Below are 22694 nucleotides of genomic sequence, written 5' to 3' on the forward strand. Positions count from 1 at the left end.
GGAGAGTGTTCGTAAAGACAAAGTTGAACATGGCATTAAAAGCCTCGTCGTTGTCAAAATTGTCACAAACATTCGTCACATAAATGCACAAAATGCGATATAGCTCTACATGTTTTGTGCTTTAATCAATTCCATGAAATATAAAGATAAGATATTGAACTTTCAAGAATGGTTTTTCAGAACTTACTTATGACATGTATATGTATATCTTTTATTGTATGTATATAAAATGTAATGTGAAATTGAAAAATTGAACAAAATAAACGTTTTGAATGATAAACTCTAATAAAACACTGTTTCACTTTAGTAAGTATCGTTTTCGGCTGATGGTCGATTTTTCGACCACATTCCCGTGGCTAAACGGCTTAATGTAAAAATCTCAAAAAATTTAAAGCGGAATATAAAGTTTGAATGAGAACAAGGCAATGGATCTAAGTGCGGCCGGAAATGGGTAAAGCTAGCAGTAGATTTACTGCTTCGGAGTGCAGCATCCTTCAGAGAAGTGAAAATCCACTCTGCTAGCAGAGCGGCAATACTAGCCTTGAACTCATTAAAGAGTGCCTAACCTCACTATCAATAGCATCGAGTGCCTTTGTGATAAGACTGGTATGGGTGCCAGGACAGAGCGGAACCCTCGTAAGGTTAGCCTCTCCCTAGTTTTGGGGCTTTTAACGTGCCGTTGAACTTTCGGCGTCCAAGCAGTAAGGCGGGAACCCTACCAAACGCCATCTGCAGAAACTGTATGGAAGAACTTTGAGGTGGAAAAAACTCAACAGTTCCTTCTTGACTGTCCACGTTTGGGAGGAACCAAGCGAAACCAGCTCCTTCTCCACCTGGTCCTTTCAATGGAGTGGAGGTCTTCCTCTTCCTCTGCTTCCCCCGGCAGACAATGCCTCGAATACTTTCAGAGCTGGAATGTTTTTTTCCATTCGCACGGCATGACCTAGCCAACGTAGCCGCTCCTTTAATTCGCTGAACTATGTCAATGTCGTCGTATATCTCATACAGCTCATTGTTCCATCGAATGCGATATTCGGCGAAAACTCGCAATGTCGACTCATGAGATGTTGTCATCGTCCATGCCTCTGCACCATATAGCAGGACGGGAATAATAAGTGACTTATAGAATTTTGTTTTTGTTCGTCGAGAGAGGACTTTACTTCTCAATTGCCTACTTAGTCCGAAGTAGCACCTGTTGGCAAGAGTTTTTCTGTGTTGGATTTCGAGGTTGACGTTGTTGTTGGTGTTGATGCTGGTTCCAAGATAGACGAAATTATCTACAACTTCGAAGTGGTGACTGTCAACAGTGACGTAGGAGCCAATGATTCACGTAGTTAAGGCCAATGATATCAATATTATCAGCATACGCCAGCAGCTGTTCACTCTTATAGAAGATAGTATTGATTGATAATAAGTTATTTTGTTTAAATTAAGCACTTGATGATACGTCGTGAAATTAAAATAGTGATATAAGAAATCTGTAGCTATTTTCTGCATTTGTGGCAGTTTTTACGTAATAAACACTTTGTTCTGTTCATGTCACAAAAACCAAGTGAATTTTTGTTTACCAGTGTAATTGTTACATGGGGGTAGGTCAAGTTTTTGCCGAATTCTATCAATTTAGGCATAAAAATGCACTGTTATGAGTAATATACGCTCTGTAATTTTCATTGATATAACTCAAATATTGGTCGATATATGCAGTATAAAGTCACCCGGAAGTTTGAAAACCTTTATATTACTTATATGGGTGCTCAGGGAAATATTGGCCCAATTCAACCCATTTCTTATACACAGAATCACTATTGTTAGGAATCTTTCCTCTTTGAATGTCAATTATATATCTCACACATTGACTGATATTATTTGACATATTTGGTACCTAAGGACTAGGAACAATTTGATTGATTTTTGGTCATAAGGTGCCATACTTTAAAATAATTATTAGGCACAATTTTATTCCTCTATACTAATTATAACCTGAACAGGGTATATTAAGTTTGTCACGAAGTTTGTAACACCCAGAAGCAATCGTCGGAGACCCTATAAAGTATGTATATATATAAATGATCAGTGACGGTCTGTCCGTCTGTATATATACGAACTAGTCCCTCAGTTTTTAAGATATCGTTTTGAAATTTTGCAAACGTCATTTTCTATTCAAGAAGCTGCTCATTTGTCGGAACGGTCGATATCGGACCACTATAACAAATAGCTGTTTTACAAACTGAACGATCGGAATCAAATGCTTGTATGGAAAACTTTCACATTTGACAAGATATATTCACGAAATTTGGTATATGTTATTTTCTAAGGCGACAATGTAATCTCCGAAAAAATTGTTGAGATCGGTTAACTATAGCATATAGCTGCCATACAAACTGAACAATCGGAATCAAGTTCTTGTATGGACAACTTTCACATTTGACGAGATACATTTATTCACGAAATTTGGTATATATTATTTTCGAAAGCAACAATGTAATCTGCGATGAAATTGATCAGATCGGTTAACTATAGCATATAGCTTTCATACAAACTGAACACATTAGGGTGTGTCATTCTGAGTCAACCTTTTCTTTGCAACTGAAAACAGAAAATTTGAAATAGGCACCTCTTAATATTAATATTAAGAGCACATCTTTTGAGTGACTTTCTTTTTCACAATTTCGAAAGTTTTTAGCCTGTTTTTTAGTTGAAAAAAAGGTTGCCTCAGAATGACACACCCTACGAACACATAGTTACTAACAGAAATGGTAGGGTATTTAGCTTCGGAGCAACCGAAGTTAACGTTTTTTTTTTGTTTTTTTCTTAATTTATGTCCTGGAAAGTGTAATAATCAAATGGATTTAAAAATTGTGTTATATGGAAAGTAGCCGTGGTTGCTGTCCGATTTCGCCCATTTTGCACTGTTATATAGGAACTTGAGAAGAATGCGACATACTAAAATAGTCAAAATCGGCCGAATTCGAGATATGTGATTTGAAGCAACATGTTTCAAGAATACAAAAATAGTACTTCCTAAAAAGGACAATTCCGTTATAAATTTGGCCTTGAAAATAAGGCGGTATGGTTTTCACGGTAAACAAACTTAATTTTTTTGCTATTTTTTTTTTTCTTAAATATGGATTGAGTAATTTTATTCGGACCTTTTGTACATTATTGAACATACTTCTGTCAATCTAGGGTTTTTTTTGTCGTCACTTTTTTTAGTTTATAAATTTTAGACGCGTTTTTCAAAGTCCGTATTCACTGTCATTTCAAAACTGCTTGACTGGTTCATTTCAAACTTTGTACACATTTTTGACATATAAAATTCATTCCCCCATCGTTTATTATTTTTTTTTTACATTAAGCGTGTTTTCCACCCATAAAATGGCGGAACTTTTAAGTGGAAAATAGAAGTTTTTACTTTAAATGGCCGTCAAAAATGTTTAAATAAAAAAAAAATATCAGGAAACGATGGGGGAAGGATTTGATTATAACTTGACAAATTTTTCTTGGTTTTTTATTTTCGGATAATTTCCAGCCGAGTTATGGTGAATACCGCAAAGTGTTTTTTCTCAAGACGTTCTGGAAGAAACACCCTTACCGGCTTATGCTTCAATATTTCTGCATGAAAAAATGTCAAAAGTGTGCTCAATAATGTACAACAGGTCCGCATAAAATTACTCAATCCATATTTAAGAAATAAATTCGCAAAAAAAGTCAATTTTTTACCTTAAAAACCTTACCCCACTCTAAATGATCTCCCATTTCAACAAAAAATATTTGATCAATATGGGTGCTAGAATATTCTAAAACGAATTATACAATTTAAAAATGTGTTGAGCAAAAATGTTTACAGTTCCCAATAAGCAACGCCTAAAGATCTAAACGACAAAAGAAAACAAGCAAGAAAAAGCTAAGTTCGGGTGCAACCGAACATTTTATACACTTGCAATTTGCAAGAATCGACGCCAAGGAAAACCCTAAGATGTAAAACGTCAACCAGATGATCGCGATCTAAGCAATTTTATATATACATATACTCTATATAACTCATACTCTGACCGACAAATTCGGCATAAGATTTGTTAGAAAAACGAAAATCATTATACATATGTAGTATATGAAAGAGTGGCATCGACCCGATTTTATCTATTAACTATTATCATGCTACATACTAAAAAAATATTTCTCTGGGTTTCATTAAGGTACCTCACATACAATCACCAATCATATGGAGCAAAGTCAGCCGGATGTTCGAATGTCCTGGTAATAGCTATATGGGGGTAGGTTAAGTTTCCGACCTATTGTAACCTGTAAGTTTGAAAATCTTTATATTAGGTAAATGGGGGCTTAGGGAAGTTTTGATCCGATTCAACCCATTTTTCATACATAGAAATAATATTGTCATGAAAGGTTTCTGTCAGAATTTAAATTCTATATCTCACACATTGACCGATATTTGCGGTCAACTATAGATACTTGGGTCCATATATTTGTTACCTAGGGGCTTGAAAAGTTTTTTTTGAATTTCGAAAATTTTTGGTCATAAGGTGGCATACTTTAAAGAAATTATTAGTGAAAAGCTGTATCTATTGCTTGCTGATTTGTGCATTGGAAAGCAAAAGAATCAAATGGAGTTTAAAATTGTGTTATATAGACAAAATGAAAAGAATGTCACGTACTAAATTTAGTCGAAATCGGTCGGTTCTTATAATATTAGCGCTGGGCAAATTCGGTTTTTGTAGCTTTAGTGGTTGGTATGTACATCAAAATTATTAGAGGGCGGGCCCATTCCCAATTTTTCAAAATTTTTTGCCCTCAGATGCGCCTTGCTACTGCGATCCCCTCTGGCAAATTACAGTTTTATATCTTAATTTAGTGCTTGGTTATAGCTTTTATATGTTTTCGGTTAATAGCGTTTTGTGGGCGTGGCAGTGGTCCGATTACGGCCATCTGCGAACTAATTCTAATTTTCTTTGTACTAGAAATCCCGCATACCAAGTTTCATCAAGATATCTCAATTTTTACTCAAGTTACAACTTGCACGGACAGGTAGATAGATAGACAGATTTCAACTTTTCTCGTCATCCTTATCATTTCATTCACTCGTGGCCATGCAAAGCTTACCACTATACTTTCTTAAATTTTTTTCGGACGTCTTTGTTCGTTCGGGATTTTTGTCAATTTTGTTTTTTTTTTTAATAGGCTAAATAAATACTAAATATATATATCGTAGAACGTATATTTATAAATATATGTACGATATATATATTTATATAATATTTATAAATATACGTTCTCTGGTTGTACAGTAGATCATGCAATAATTTATCTCAGCTCTCGACTGTTTGCTGCTGGACAAGCTTATGTAGCACTTAGTCGTTGTAGATCTTTGGACGGTATTCGAATTGAAGAACTAGACTGTTCAAAGTTGACAGGTAAAACCCCATGTAACAGTGAAGCTTTAGACGAAATGATTCGATTAAGATGTAATAATTCGTAAAGTCGTCAATAGAACTTGGTCGCAAATAATATGACAATTAGTCAATAAGGGTTACGAGTAGATATTAAATGCTGCCTAATTATCGATTTACTTAACCCATACTACGTGTCATAGTTCATATTTTAACAAATTTGGGGTTTCTCACATCAAACTAAAAAATTAAAAATAAATATAGTTTAAAAAACCTAAAAAAACACGCAAAAAGTGAAAAATAATTATTTGTATAAACTAACAATAATAATGAAGGAAAAATTTCTGCATTATTGTGAGAAAAGCGTGGGGTGCTTGGTGACATATTTTTCATATATCGAGCATTCCACGCTTTTCTCACCATAATGCAGGAATTTTTCCTTCATTATTATTGTTAGTTTATACAAAGAATTATTTTTCACTTTTTGTGAGAAAATTAAGAACTCATGCAGTCGTCGTGTCGTAGTCGGAAAATGATTTGAATAAAATTTTAATTGTAGTTTTTATGAAGTGAGGTCTGATTTTTTAATGAACACAACTGCACTTTCTTACTATGGTAACATTACAAACAACCATTAAATGATGAATATACATTTAAAATTTAAAAAATCTTGAAAATTACTTACTACTTGGATGTATTATTGTTCGACTATTACGTGTATTTTTTTCCAAGCTGGATGTATTGCAAAACTCCATTTTCCCTGATGCTAAATTTACCAGCGTTGCCTGAATAGCTCCTTCACTAGTGTTAAAGTCGGCAACATTGCCAGCCTTTGAATTTCTTACTTTTTCTGCCACTTCGATCAATGGTTCATCAGAGTCAGAAGATTCCTCACAGTTTCTGCTACAGCTGATTTTTGAGGCATCCTGCGCATCATTTGCTGAAGATAAATCATTCATATTCCTAACATTATCATCAACAGCAACATTGCTTGTAGCGCTACTTATACTGCTTATCCGTAAACGCTTTTGTTCAGTACATTCATTTAGATGTGCGTTATTAGCACTAGTATCAGATTCTTGGCGCTTACGCTTACTTCCTACACCAAGCTGAGTTTCACTACCAGAAAATGTAACGCTTAATTGTGGGCTGACACTACCAATTGAAGACGCTCGCGTTGTATTGAGTTGTTTATCGTTAGTAGTCACACAAAAATTTGCATTTGATTCATTCGATGTTGGACTTGATTTATTTATATCCAAGGGACTTTCTAATCGACTACTAGCACGAGTGCGAATTCGATTACATTCCGTTTCGCTTTGCGTTGGAATTTCAATAGATATAGGAGGGTAAGTAGAGTCCGAACGTTGTGAATGAATATTTGATGCATCCCCTTGTTTTTTAGCTTCAAATATTGTCTTGCCTCCTTCATCTGTTGTCAATTTTTCAGTGGCCTTGATATCAAGTTTTCTAGAACAAATTGGTTTTTCTAGACTTATCTCCGATTTATATTTATTATCTAATACAATATTTCCATCTGTATATTGAGAAATGTTCTTATCTTTAGCGGTAATGGATTCAATTATTCGTCCCGATAATTTATTTTCAGTATTTTCTGTTGAAGTTTCGGCCATATATTCCAACAACGCTCCTTTTATAGTGTCTTCGACTTTGGAAGGAGAGATGGCGTTTTTTGTGTTTGCAGCTGATTTAGAAGACAATTGATCAACTGTGCTAACAATAGTTGATGCATTTCGGTCAACTGTCAAATAATCTTCATTAAATCCTTCCATTCTGGCCAAAGCCTTTTCAATTTCGTCATCTGTATAATCCAACAAATTATCTTTTCTTTGTGGGTTTGATTCGAGCTTATTTTCCTCATTTATATTTTTGGTATGATCTACTTTTTCTTTCGTTATATCGCTTTTCAATGACTTTTTTACGTCATTAGATGTTGCTGCTGTCTTTTCGTTGCTTGTACTACCACCATTTATCTGCTGTTGAGTTGGGCTGCAAGACGATTGTTGATGAGGGCTTTTTTCTGATAACGCATCCATAGACTCAATACCACTGTCTTCGCCTGTTCCACTTCCATTACCGTGACCAGGGGTACCACTTCCGTTACTTGCCGGCGAGTTGCGGAGCGTTACATTAATAAGAGCAGGTGGTGAAGTACCAACTACATTTCCTTGATTACATGATATACCAACGTTATTTACACTTACGGTTCCATTGCTTACAGGAATTGGAACAGATTCATTTTGTATAGCTTCATGCGATTGCTTTTTAAACCCGACAACTGCATTCGCCAATGTTGTTGGTAAATTCGAAGAAGATATTTTGATATCCGTATTCACAAGACTTTCAGCTGTAGAAGTAACACTTTCCGATTTAACAACTAAATCATCTTGTTCAACCGACGATTTCGGTATTGTAACTCGTTTTAGGGTTGTTGCACTTGGCAACAAAGTCGCTACTGCGACAATTGTTTCCTGTGGTGATTGACTTTCATTAAGAGTTCCAAATTTTGTTTGCTTCTGCAACTGTTTTTGTTGATGCTTTTGAAGTTGAAGTTGCTGAACAGCTGTTATGTAAGACGGTGGTTTGTGATTTTTTGTCAGTGGTTTGCCTCCACCCATACCAATAGGTGTAATTGTGGCTGGTGTCTTTAAATTCATTGTATTCATCACACGATTTGAAATATTTACAGAATTATCACTGGAACAAGCTAATATATTATTTTTGGATAATGTATTAATTATGCTACCAGATAAGCTTGATGGATCTTTACAAGTTTGTGACAGTTTATGGGACGTATGTTTTTGATATTGTGATTGATGCATCAATTGGGGTGGAAACGGTAATGTACCTACATTAGTCGAACCAATTATTATATTTTTATTGTCATTTAAGCTACTGACGCTCTTTGTATCAAGCGATTTAATTGCACTTATTGTGAGTCCATTCTTGTTACCCGAGAAGGAAGATGTTGTCAGTGACGTCGCTGTCATTGACGTTGCTGACAATGAAGGATCATCACTGGAAATCGGCAATGTCGGCAGACGTGCTGATGTCATTATTGTCACGGAATTGTTACCGTTTCCACTACAGTTAAAGACTGATGATGTAGGGCTTTGGGAAATGTACAAATGCTGTGTTTTCTCTTGAGTCCTAATCTCTGTACACAGATCTGGCATTTGCGATGACTGCATTTGCGACTGTTTATTAGGTATATGTTTAGAATCAACATCTTCACCATCTCCACTCGATACAACTGAAGGCGTATTTGGCACACTCTGTGGTTTCTTACGATCTTTTCGACTACTTTTAATGACAATTGAGTTTTTCCCACCCCTTAGACTGATGTGTAATGGGGGTACTCGGGGTTCATCAATTGAACAATTCGGACTAACATTTACGGCTATTTGCGGTGGCGTAAAATTTGTGAAAGCAATCGATTGGTTTTGTACAACAGAAGAATTCTCTAGCAGATTCTGTTGCTGTTGTGTAGAAACCGATAAAACTGTGGTATTTTGGTTTATATTCTTGTTAAGTAGAACACTATTATTACTTTGAGTTGGTACGTTTAATTTGCTCGACACTGGCGTTTCCATTGCAGGAAGTTTTGGTGAAGCTACAAAAGACATATCTACTTTATAAGCAGGAGATACAGGTTCCTTCTTTTCCAATTTTAAGCGTAATTTTATTTTCTCATTATTATTACAGCTTTCTGATGTTCGTTGAGTTGCCAATATGGATGTAGATTCCGATAACGTAGAAGGTATTGTATTCGTACATGACAATGCAGCAGACGTCTTCGATTTGGCATTTGCTTTTGTCCTTTTAGGTTTTGTCACTCCAGAAATGGTGTTTGCATCTTGCTTTTTTTCCTTTAAGTTATTTTGCTGTTTTTCTCGTAGCGTTGTTGACTTTGATTTTTTTTTAAGCCCACTAGTAGCTGACGATGTCGTTCCAGGGGTAAAGAATGCATTCGGTGATTTAATTGTACAAAATTCAGTAATATTATTAAGAGAAGTCACTGATTTGTTAAGCACATGAGTATCATCTCGTTTAGTATATTTAACGCTTCTATTCGATTTGTTTAAAAGTAACGAATCACGTGAGCGTTCTGTATCACTTGCTACTCCAGGAATAATTCCATTTATTTGCTCACCGATTGAAAGTTTGGACACAGAGGTTCCACATGAATTTGAATCATCCTCCAAAATCAGAGAATTGGATAAACCTTCGACAGATTGATTACAACTAAAACTTTCGATTACTGAGGACACTACTCGCTGATTTTTCGACATAGAATTAGTTTGCTGAGTTTCCTGTTCTGCCTCTGTTTCGCTATCATCACTTTGCATTGGTTCCATTTCACCGGTCAGAGGATTAATTAGAAATTGTTTATGAGTAGATGAATTCTCTGTGCCTCCGCTTCCTTTACTTCGATGAAGCGCAGACTCCACTTGAAAATTTGAATGTTGCCCTGATTGTATAGAATGGGATGATATATCTTGAGTTAACTGCAGTTTCTGATTAGCTTGATTATTTAGCATAAACATGTTATCTTCCGCCTTATATCGGTTTTGCATAACCTGATCCCGTGATTGATTATTTAGCTGCACTTGCAACTTATTTTGTTTAGTGGCCACTATGGTGTCATCACCCATATGATTTTGTATTGTTTGCGGTATTTGCCCATTTTGTTCAAAATGTATTGGATTAACGCCAAGTGTCACATTTGGTGGCAAATGTCTGGCTTCTGCATCTAAAAGCGAAGATGCCGCAGCTGCTGTTTCATCAATATCTACGCCTACAGCAGATAAATTTTCCTCAATTAGGTCCAAATCGAGATCTTTTGCATCTTGCAAAAGTGATTCCAATTCATTTTTATCATCCAAACTAAGAGCTGAATCCAAATCACAGTTTAATGTTGGTAGCAAAGCGTCAAGGTCATTTGTTGTTAAAGCTTCAAAATCGGACAAAGTTATTAAAGGATCTGATAATACATTGGATGCAACATTATCCATCGAAGATACTGCCACCATTCTTCCAATTGTATCTCCTACGGGACTCGATGAATGAGTGCTAAATTGCTGTTTTTGCAAATCTTCTTTATTTGGCTGCGATTGGTGATTAGTATTCATTTGTTGCTGCTGTAAGTTGTATTGCATTTGGTAACGAGCAAACTCCTGGAAACTACTTTTAGTTTCTGAATCCATCATTTTGTTATTCACAGGCCAGCCTGTTGTCGCGTTAGCCGTCTGATTATAATCAGGTGGTGGAGGTATTGTATTTGTCAAAGAAGCACTGCTACCAGTACTGCATCTCGTTCCGGATATAGGCGATTCTAAAGGTACTTGTGAGTTGTGATGAAGATTAACACTGTTAGATGACGGTATCGCTGTCTGCTGTTGTAATTGATTATGTTGCTGCTGCAGTTGCAACTGATGCGATTGCTGTTGACCAATATGCTTATGTGCATGTGGCGTATGAGAGTGTGGAGATTGCACTGGTGTTGTAGAAGGCGACAATATTTGCTGTTGATGTGAGCCCATTAATGGACTATGCATCGAATGGTGGCTAGAGGCAGGTGAATGCGACGCCGCAGGTGACATATTACCGGAAGAAAGAAAGTGAAGTGCTTGTTGCGATTTTTGCTGTACAGCTACGTGTCCTGTCATTATGCCTACGGGACGAACTTGCCGAATATTTGGTGATTGCTGATGGTGCAGATTAGTTAACATTATTCCACCAACACCATTTTGCAGAGATGCCTGATTATTATTTATTATTTGAGATTGCTGGAACGATTGTTGTTGTTGCATTAGGCGTTGCGAAGGAGTACCTGGAATCGAAACAACAGCTCCCTGCAACTGTTGCTGGCGCTGTTGTCGCAAAAAATGGGTTTGTTGAGATGCAATATGCTGCGGCTGAAAGTTAGATTGAAATTGGTGATGACCAAATAAATTGCTTCCAGGACTTGTCACAATTTGCTCCTGTTGTTGTTGATGTAAGTTCCGCATACTTGTATTTACGCCGGGAGATAGAGACGCCCCAATTGATGAAGATGTACCCATCAAAGTATTTTCCGAAGATAACAATTGTGTCTGTTGTTGTTGAACTTGTTTGTGGTCTAGTGCTATGTCGTTAGGTGTTGATTGCGTTTGCATTGGTGAACTTAATAACTGTTGACGTTGGCTTTGATTTAACTGTTGCTGACTCGTGGATTGTAACGGTGATGATTGCTGTTGAGTCAATGAAGTTTGTGATGACAATTTTACTTGATTTGACGTCGTATTCCCATCATTTTGTAATAAATTCACAAGCAGGGGTGAGGAAATTGCAATATTATTATTTGGCGTCGTAGAATTAATTACTGAAAAAGATCCCACTGGTGGCCCTCCCATGCCTTTTTGTAAATAGTTTTGAACTGTTTTGTTTATTTGAGCGATAGGTTTGTTTATAACGTTTGATGTTACTGCACCCATGCCTGGGTATGGGGGTGGTGGAGGTTGCAAAAACTGTAATTTATTAGCAGCTAAAACAGAAGTTGAAGGCAAAAGATCTACATTGGGAGAATTTTTTATAACTTTTAATGGTACATTGGGACACGATACCAAACCACTTGTAAGTTCCATTTGTCCATTTTGTGGCGCTTGTAAAGATTGTGAACCACTTGTTGAAAAAGCTTGATTAGAATTTACTAGAACACTATTTAGTGCATTTTCTCGACCTTGTAAAACACGAGCTTGCCTCATACTAACGAATGGATAATCCCTACTATTTGACCCGGTATTTAAATTTGAAGATATTGGTGGTACCGGGACTTTTCCATCCATAGGACAAACTGTGTTTGGCGGTTTAAATAGTGGTTGACCTTGAATTAACTGTCGCTGCAGGTTTGGGGTTTGATGTTGTTGCTTTTGAAGAATAGCTTGCGCGGCATTGCTTGTACTTGGACCTCCAAGCAGCATATTACGTCTATCCTGCACCAGCTGACATTGCTGCAATTGTGTTGACGGAAGTTTTTGTTTATTGGTGTTTTGTACAGGGATGCGACATTGCACTTGTGATTGCAAAAATGTTCCACTTGTTAACTGATCACTAAGACACTGGATCGCACTCCCCCCAACATCCAACAATTGTGTAAAATCGCCCATCGCCTCACTCGTGCCGCTCGATAAAACTTCTTCGTCATTATCTAAACAACATTTAAAGATATTTTCCAAAGACTTTTTTAATTGAAATAATTACAACATACCTATAGTTTTTAAATTTATCTCCTGTCCGGGTAATTTTATGGATATCACAGAATCGCCGTCCAACTGCACAGACATAATACCGAGAGCATGGAGGGCTGGATTGCCCTCCGCTGCCATCTGGCGTAACCGTTGAGCCGCATCCTTTGGGATTTGCACTGTTATCCGCACGCAAGATTCAATCTGCTGCAAATTAGAAAGTTACAAAGTAATTATTAACAATAACAAATATAAAAATTTGATCGTGCTTCATCTTGACTCCTACTGTATAAAAATCAAAACTAAATTCACTGTTTAAATAATTGAACATTGTGGTGATATCGGTAAAAAAAAGTAAAAGTACATAATAAATTTAATGATATTGGAAAGGCGTAACAGTAACCTTAAACTAAATATGACAAACCATCATATATTATAAGAAAACATTTTCACCTGCTGTCACCCTTTCAGTCCGTGTCAAATTTAAAAGCATTTAAACGAACTTTGCTATAGATTTCGAAGAAAATACTGGTATTAATTTTTGAAATGTATTAGTTACTGCCAAAACTAATCTATTTAAAGCGAGAGATGCAACTATGTTTTGTGAACACTATAGAACGACCTTTATATCGTACGGTACTGGCGAAACTCCAAAGACTGGTGGGCGCCATGAAGACATGGCCCACATAGGTACTAGAAGCTCTACTTTAGATCACATCCACTCACGAAATAGTAGAGTAGGATGGGACCGGAAAAGGAAAAAATCGTTATATCAAAAAAACAAAAACGAAAGAAATAAGGGAAACAATTACCCTATCCGACTTTAACAAAGGCGAAATACCGAAGACCATAAGTTTTAACATCAAATTCAGCATATCTCTAGGAGTAAAGATATCATGGGATCAATTCAAAATAAATGAAGAAATAAAGCCACACTCACAGGTATGGAATACAGATGGAACAGAAACAACAGAAGGAATAGATGCGGGAATCACGGGCCCAAATACAAAGAGGGCAATCCCCTATACAGGTTTTGTCTAATCGTTGCAATTCTTTAAAAACTTTCAAAATGGGCTCCTTCTGCGTCGATGCAGCGCTACCAGTGCGATTTCCAAGTATTGAAGGCGTCACGGAAGGCTTTATTCTCGAGAATGCCTAGAGAGCCGGACTTCTTCAATCTGCTGCTACTGAAGAAAATAATTCGAGCTGCAGAACTTAATCGTTCGGGTACAATATTTTATAAGAGTGTACAGCTGCTGGCGTATGCAGATGATATTGATATCATTGGCCTCAACACCCGCGCCGTTAGTTCTGCTTTCTCCAGACTGGACAAGGAAGCAAGGCAAATGGGTCTGGCAGTGAACGAGGGCAAGACGAAATATTTCCTGTCATCAAACAAACAATCTTTGCACTCGCGACTTGGCTCTCACGTCACTGTTGACAGTCATAACTTTGAAGTTGTAGATAATTTCGTCTATTTAAAAACCAGTAAAAACACCACCAAAAATATCAGCCTGGAAATCCGACGCAGGATTACTCTTGCCAACAGGTGCTACTTCGAACTAAGTAAGCAATTGAGAAGTAAAGTCCTCTCTCGACGAACAAAAGCCAAACTCTGTTAGTCACTCATTATTCTCGTCCTGCTATATGGTGCAGAGGTTTGAACGATAACAACAACCGATGAGTCGACGTTGTGAGTTTTCGAGAGAAAGGTTCTGCGAAAGATTTATGGTCATTTGCGCATTGGCGACGGCGAATATCGCATTCAATGGAACGATGAGCTGTTCGAGATATACGACGACATTGACATAGTTCAGCGAATTAAAAGACAGCGGCTACGCTGGCTAGGTCATGTTGTCCGGATGGATGAAGACACTCCAGCTCTGAAAGTATTCGACGGAGTACCCGCCGGGGGAAGCAGAGGAAGACGAAGACCTCCACTCCGTAGGACCAAGTGGATAAGGACCTAGCTTCTCTTGGAATATCCAATTGGCGCCACGTAGCGAAAAGAAGAAACGACTGGCGCGCTGTTGCTAACTCGGCTATAATCGCGTAAGCGGTTTCTCACCAGTAAAGAAGAAGAAGAAACCTTGAGACCCGAGGTGTATCCCGCTTGGATCCGTCTGTCTTCCCAAAATGCTTGCCTTTCATCGGCCTTTTCAGGCAAGGAAACAAAAAAAAAAGGCCGTGGGTACATCTGGGCTGTAGGGCGGCTGCGAAAGCGTTGGGATGACGGCCTTGGGTAGGTGGTTGTGAGCCGGGGCGTTGTCGTGGTGCAACTTTCATTTGGCTGCGATGTCTTGTCGGACCATATTGACCCTTCGTTCGAGTCTCTCGAGGACTTCCACGTAAAACTTGGCGTTGAAGGTTTATCCAGGGTGAACAAATTATTGATCGACGATGCCTTTGATGTCCAAAAAGACAAAGAGCATCGTTTTCATTTTGGATTTACTCATTCATCAGCGACCTCTTCCCAGCCCTCCAAAAAGGCCTGGTGCCACCGAAACACATCATTTCTTGCTAAAGCAACATCTGGGTAAACCTGCTTGATCATATCAAACGTCTCTGCCGCAGATTTGCTGAGTCGCACCACTACAGAAAAATGTCGCGCGAAAATGTTTGTCCTGACTCTCCAGGTGCCCAGAGACAACTAACCAGCCGCTCGTTCGTTAGCTAGGAACGCCTCTACCGAATTCAGTAGGTGCTCCGAAGTACAGTCGCGGCGGAAGAAAATCAGTTCTATTACTTTCCGGACAAACCCTATACGCTATTATCTTGTGTGCAGAAATCATACTAAGTAGAACACAAATTAACCAACAAAGCAGCATAGAAAGCAATATCATCATGCACAATCAAACCGCAGATGGTATGGGAAACTAAATACAGCAGGTAAACGGGACAAAGTTTGACTACAGTGGGTGCCGGGACATACAGGTATTGAAAAAAACGAAATATCAGACAAACTTGCGAATGAAGCGGCATCGGCCCACTGACGTGAGCAGAACCCTTTTTTTCAATACGCCCTCATTCAACAAATGGAGAACTAAGACAGGAGGAAAAATAAATAAAAGATAGATACAAAAATGCTACAAAAACTTTTAACGTTAACAAATCACTCACACGAATTTTTAACAAACTGAGTCGGTCAAAACAATAAAAACAGACCATACTAAAAACAAAAACCCATAAAAAAGTTGTATCTCAACCAGTTAAAATTTCGAAAAGTAAGTATTATTATTTGCTCATTCAGTAAGTTTATTTTTTGCAAAAAAATAAAATCAAAAACACTTTATTGTAAAAAAAAATTAACACTTAAATGTTATGCTGAAACACATTGAAATAAATATGATTAAAACGGGAGGCACAATTGTGAGCCTATTCAATATTTTGTTAAATAGCCATTGTTTTTTAACACAGCCTGGCACCTTTTTGGCATTGAGTCCACTATGACCGCACAAATAGTTCTCCACAATTGTTCCTGGTTTTTCAACCTAGCGCTTCCAATCTTTTGTTCGACGATTCTTCATAAGTTCTCTATTGGAAGCAAGTACTCAAATTGGGAAAGGCACATTTAAACGTCTATTTTATTATGAAGAAACCAAAAGATCTACGTATGTTTGGGTCCAAAACTTCAACTTTAGAGACATCTTCCATTCTGCATAAGGAGGCATAACTTCATTCAGTAAATAAATTTTCCTATATTTTCTTTTATCCAATACAGAGGAACCACACCGTACTAGAAGAAGCATCCCCATACCCTGATGCTTCCACCTGCGTGCTTAACAGTTTTCGCAGAATATTTGGAAACGCCGCATTTTTCGGACCCCTTACATCACTTTCCTAATTGTTTATTTATTGACATTATTTTCCCCGGCATACAATATAATTACCTGGACCATAACAGCCTTTTCGCACAGGAGTTTTTTGATCAATTAATCGGTCTTTGCTCGATGAAAACACTAATTTATATTGATTTACCATACAAAATAAAAATCTTATTTTACTACATGCAACTCTGCATTGGTGTTGTCAAGACTTCAAATTTGGTAGTGTACATTGACAAAATATCAATCAGCTGATGAATTTAAATCAGTAGAAAAAATACAAATGGAGAACACAAGCAAGTATAAGAGCTGACCTTTAATCGAGCCATTAATCGGGTAACCGTCTGTGCGAAATGCAAAAACTCCTTCTCAATTATAATCTTAATGTATTATATTAATTTGACTTTGCGAAAAGGACTTTACTGGCTCTGTAATCGGGCTATATTGTTGATGAAAAAAAATCATAATAATAATAATAAACCGAAATTGAACCGGAATACCACGTAACAATGTGCGATTGAATATTTTTTATCAACTATTCTTCTGATAGGAGGTACCTAACCAAAACCATTGTGCACCGAATAGTACTGATTAATTTAAATTGATATTTAAAAATTCAAATTTTAACCCCGCGGATTTATATACCGTTTATAACGTTTTTGTTTATTCACAAATAAGATTTTTACTCTATTCCCCAGCTTACTTTAATATAATTATTAATACTATGGTATAGTTAAAATAAATAATAATTTGTAATGCATTTTTGTGAAAATCACTCTGGAAAACTAAAACACTAAACTTGTTTATTATAAATATAAAATCATAACGTCATTGTTGTCGTTTTGTAAAAAAAATAAAAAACTTTGGAATGTTTGTATATTTCATTTTGAAGAGTGTTACTGAATCGACAGTTCTTTTATGAATAAAATTACAGGGAATGGAAATGCCATTTTGCAATTTGTCTCTAATGTGGAATATTCTTATAATCAAAATATAAAAACTTATATATGTATACGGTCCGATTTAGGTTTCGTCTGCTGTGAAAAAAAAGTTTTTAAGAAATCAATATTGTAGATGTCGAAACATTCGAACTGAAAAGTTAGAGGGCATGTTTAAAATAAGTGTAGACCTTGTGATGTCACATCAACAAATAAAAAATCCTTCAAAATGATGTAATTTGAAGTAAATATAGTAAACGGGTTCATGTTATTATAAGTTCATATCATTTTAAGTTTTTTTTCGAGAGTCGACCAATTTTATTTACTTCACATTTTTTATATTACTTCATATTTTTATAACAATTCATATTTCATATAATAAACTTTTGGTATTTAATTTTAGTGAAAAATGCAAGCACACACACATAAAAATCCTAGGACTAAAATTTGTTATGCACAATAATAAAATTTTTTAACATTTTCTGTATTTAACAATATAATACATAACAAAACAAAATACAATTATTTGTTAAAAACAGGGTTCTCATTTACTACTCCGTAGCAGCAAAATTTCTAAAATTATTGCTATGCTATCGCTACCGCTCTCACTTTGTCGGGAGCCACAGCGTAGCTTTAGCATAACAATGTAAAGTATGTGCTCTACTCTGCTCCGAGTTTTGTTAGGTAAAAAACTAGGTAAAAAACTATTCACTTGTTGCGTCAAGTGCCTTTATAAATCTAAAATCAAATATTTTAAGAAATATATTAATAAAGTGAATTAGATAATAATTGAATAAATTATAAAATTTTTTTTATTATGTAAAATATTTACCATTTTTATATTACCAGGAACATCATCTATTCCAAATGTATTACAATACTCAATTACTATGAATTTTCGAAATTAATTTTAACTACATATACTTTCCCCCTTTTTATATACATTAGGGTATTTTTATTTTTTTGAATTATTAATTTTGTTCGGTCCCGTCACGAAATTTCCTTGGAAATACCCCAAAAAAAAAATTCCCTGAAAATTTTAGCCCTACATATTAACATTAAGAACTGGACCGAGGCATGTAAAAATTTTCCATAGAAAATACACTACAATCTTGGCTTTTTATCTTTAAATTCCTACAGATCAGAGGTATTTTATGGCATCGCTTTGACTTTAGACGTTGTAGCTCTTGTCAGTTATACAAAAAAATGCGAATTTCGTGGAAAAATCAGGTTTAGATACCTCGCCTTTATCTTTTGGAATACACGTGGTTAATATTCATCTACTGATTACCAGTACCAGTTTTAATCCATTGCACTGCGTATTTGCAGTTCTATTCTACCATTCCCAATATTTAGTAATTTTATAATTTTTTAGGAAGAATCAGTTAGAAATTGTACGCATATACATACTTCAATGTATATTGCAAAGAATCGAAAAGATTTCTGTATATCTAAAATTATAATAAACCTTTTTATCAACACTCCAATTATTCCGTTATATATTTATTTTAGATATCGCGTTTGGTTTGTTATGAATGCATTTGCGTCCTTGACCAATAATCTAGCAAAGTATCCGCAGTGCCTTGACGATGAAAATTCCAATGCCATTTTTTGTTGTGATATTAAATATATCGGACGGGCTCGTCTTAAAAAAAAACTACCTGGTAAAGAAGCAAAATCAGTATAACCCATATACTAAGCATGTTTGGAAATGAAAATTTTTACTTATTTCTTTCTATTTTTGAATTACTAAAATTTTCAAATGATTCTTACATAAACTTTGAACAAATGCTTATGATTTGAAATAAAATTTTTGTATATATGAGCTGTATTGAAATTTAGTATAAAGAGATAAAATGTCCTTACCCTGCTTCTAAACTACCTCCCCACCAATTTTAAGCCAAATCGGTTCAGCCGTTCTTGAGTTATAAACGACTTTCTTTTATATACCAACTTGTACCATACTTGTAAATGCAAAAAAAAAAAAATTTCATTTGCCCTTCTGTGCTACCGCTACGCCAGAGCACAGCGCAGAATTTAATTTTTTGCTCCCGCTCCAGCTATAGTTTTTTACCTAACAAAACTCGGAGCAGAGTAGAGCACATACTTTACATTGTTATACTAAGGCTACGCTGTGGCTCCCGACAAAGTGAGAGCGGCAGCAAGAGTAAAATGAAATGCTACGAGAGTAGCGTAGTTTTTCAAACGCTGGTTAAAAACATTTCTTAGTATTTTGCAGAACAAATCCTCATCCTAAAAACCACGGCTATTTGTTTGGGCATAGATTCAAACAATCTTTAAATAAAATTTTTATTAATTTCTGCATTTCACACAGCTTCAATAATTTTTTTCTTTTCGACTTTTTCGACGCTTTTTTCTTATCCTTTTGCCCATATAATGCCAGCAGTTGTCAATTGGATTGAATCTGTTTCCTGGCCACATGAGAAACTCAATTCTATAAAAGCATTGACCGATTCAATTCATTTGTAGCACACAGACATACTACTACCAGGAAAAGCTCTTTTGCAAATTTCAAATATATGGGCATATCCCAGAAACTGTCTACCAACCAAAAATATTTGAACTTAAACCAACCTAATTTTTTTTTTAATGGAGCATTAGAATATATATCCAATTTTATAAATTTATAAAAAAAAAATTATTTCGATGATGATTAATACAAAAATTATTACCAAATCCTACCTTACCTCAGGTCTTTTCAGGTGTTATACAAAAAAAGTGAAATTTTTTACGTGTTCATCATTGCCTTAGTATTAACATAGATGGTCCAATCGAAAGCCATATTGTTATTCACTCAATTCTTCTTAAAATTTGTAAAAAAAAATTTCGTTTACTTTTCTGGAAACATTAAAATTTGGTATGAAATGTTAGGTAAATGCGTTGTAGCGTGCGTAACGGAAAATCAGGTTTTTTTATATTGTGAGAGGAAAAAAATTTTTTTTTACAAATCATCTATAATTTTAATTTAAATAAATATCCTGCTTTTAATAAAAAAAAAAATTTCATTCTACAATTAAAAACTAAAAAATTGCAGCATATTCATTTCTGTGGCGTGCGTAACGATTTGAGTTCTCACAAAAATTACAATAGAAACCTTTGCAATTTTTACTGTTTTCTAATCACTTCGCTTCTTAAATCTATTCTTCGCCTACTATTCTTAGCCTACTATAATCGTACCGATTAGCATTTATTTTTTTAAACGGTAAATTTCACGTTGTCTCGCCTTTGGTTTCGTTTGAATCATTTGCAATTACCTTTCAGTGTCACTTTAGATTATCGGCATATTTGAACCACAGAAAATTGTTTGTTTACATTATAATATTTAATAATAACAGTTGAAAAAATGAAAACGGGTGCAGAGCGTATTCGAAAATATCGCAAAAAAATACAATCCAGTGAAAACTTAACACAAATAGAACGTTTAAAAAATGCGAAAAGAATGAAAATTTATAGAAAAAATCATAAAGAAAAACTTAAAAATGATGATTCATTATCAAAAAAAGTAAAGGCTGACCACCGAAACCGTATGCAAAATTATAGAAAGAAAATAAAGGAACAAAAACAACAAGAGCAACCAATAATATCGTTGGATGGTGCATATAAGTGCAAAAATACCCTTTACAAGGCCTTAAAAAAAGTGGAATTAGCGTTACCAAAAGACATTAACAAAAAAAAGGAAATTCTTAGAATGCTTACTGAAAAATACTTGAAAGATGAAGAAGAAGTTCAAACAAAAAATACGGTTGACGAAAATGTTAATATGATTTATGAGTTTTACACTAATGATGACATCTCTACGGAAACTGCCGGAAGAAAGTCCACACTTATATCAAAATCAAATAACCTTCAATATCTAAAAGATACATGGTTATGACAATTAGAGAAGCGTATGAATTGTTTAAAACAACGTTTCCTGGAACAAATATTTCACGTACTAAATTTCATAACAACCGACCAAAACACGTGGAATTGTCTAGTAAGCTTCCCCATAACATGTGTGTTCCCCTATACCACGCTAATTTTTCATTTTTATTGGAAGCTATGTTTGACATTTTTCGTATGTTCCCATCTAACTTCGGCAATTTTTTAAGAAAAGTGTGTTGTGACGAAACCAATGAAGTTTGTATGAGGAATGAATGCAACAAGTGCATTAAAGACGTTACAGACGCTTTCGTGTCTTTGATTTACATTAATCAACTCGAAGAGCTTACTGAATGGAAGCATTGGAGAATCGTTGATAAACGCATCATCATTAGTTATACGAAAGGACCAATAACTGATTTGATTAATGAATTGGAATCTCAGTTACCTTCCTTTAAACTGCATACTTACGTTAAAAGGACTCAACAAAAATACTTTCAAGACCGAAAAATATCTATTAAACAAGATGAAGCTGTTCTGTTAGTCGATTTTGCGGAAAACTATAGGCTAATCAATCAAAATGAAATTCAGTCTGCACATTTTAGTTACTCCCAAGTTACCATTTTTACTTGTGTTGCCTGGTTGCACAAGATCATTTGCTATTACGAGCGATCAACTGTCACACAATAAATATGATGTTTATTGCTTTCTCCAGTTAATTGTAAAGAAACTTAAAGAACAAAATGCTATTTCGAAGTTATTTTTATTTACTGATGGCTGTGCAAGTCAATTTAAAAACAAGTTCATTTTGAGTATTATACCGTTTTTTAAAGAAAAATTAGATTTGACCAACTTTGAGTGGAATTTTTTTGCAACTGCTCACGGAAAGGGTGCAGTAGACGGATTTGGAGCTGTCATAAAGAGAAAAATTTGGCAAATGGTGAAAGCTCAGAATATTGTTCTTAATAACGCCCATGATTTTTTTAAATTGGCAAAAATTAATATAAATGGTATTTCTATTTTATATGTAAGCAGTACATATATAAAAAATACAACTGCATTTCTTTCGGAGAGATGGGCTAACGTTAAGAGCATTCCCGGAATAAAAAGCAACCATTATTTTTCATTTCTTAATGAAAATGAGCTCGAAATAGCACTAACGGCAGATTCAGCAAAACATAAAATTTATTTATAAACATATATACATTAATAAAATAATTTAAAAACATAAAATATGAATTAAATAATCTTATTAAAAAGAGTATAAATTGTTTTGTTAAAATAAATACAATTGTTTTTATTTATATACTACTGGAAAAAATTTAGCGTGCGTAACGTTGGGTTCACGGCCATTGATAAAAAACTACAAAATTTTTTGACTGCAAGTAAGTTATTTTA

The 22694-nt window shown here is 35.3% G+C and overlaps 1 protein-coding gene across 4 annotated transcripts in view; it reads right to left on the minus strand.

The window, feature by feature from the left end:
- LOC126765184 (uncharacterized) overlaps nucleotides 1–22694 on the minus strand; it is a 70552-nt gene that overhangs the window by 44484 nt on the left and 3374 nt on the right. For 3 of the 4 annotated variants that reach the window (XR_007668293.1, XM_050482762.1, XM_050482764.1), the window contains exons 2-3: nucleotides 12676–12859; nucleotides 6091–12615 (exon numbers count right to left, since the gene is read on the minus strand). Coding sequence is in view for 3 of the 4 variants with exons in the window: in XM_050482762.1 (XP_050338719.1) it covers nucleotides 6091–12615; nucleotides 12676–12859 (6709 nt within the window). In the remaining variant the exon portion in view is untranslated. The remainder of the gene's footprint in view (nucleotides 1–6090; nucleotides 12616–12675; nucleotides 12860–22694) is intronic. The other variant, XM_050482763.1, reaches the window with a different exon arrangement.

The sequence above is a fragment of the Bactrocera neohumeralis genome, unplaced genomic scaffold, assembly GCF_024586455.1.
Source record: "Bactrocera neohumeralis isolate Rockhampton unplaced genomic scaffold, APGP_CSIRO_Bneo_wtdbg2-racon-allhic-juicebox.fasta_v2 cluster10, whole genome shotgun sequence".
NCBI classification, from domain to species: Eukaryota; Metazoa; Arthropoda; class Insecta; order Diptera; family Tephritidae; genus Bactrocera; species Bactrocera neohumeralis.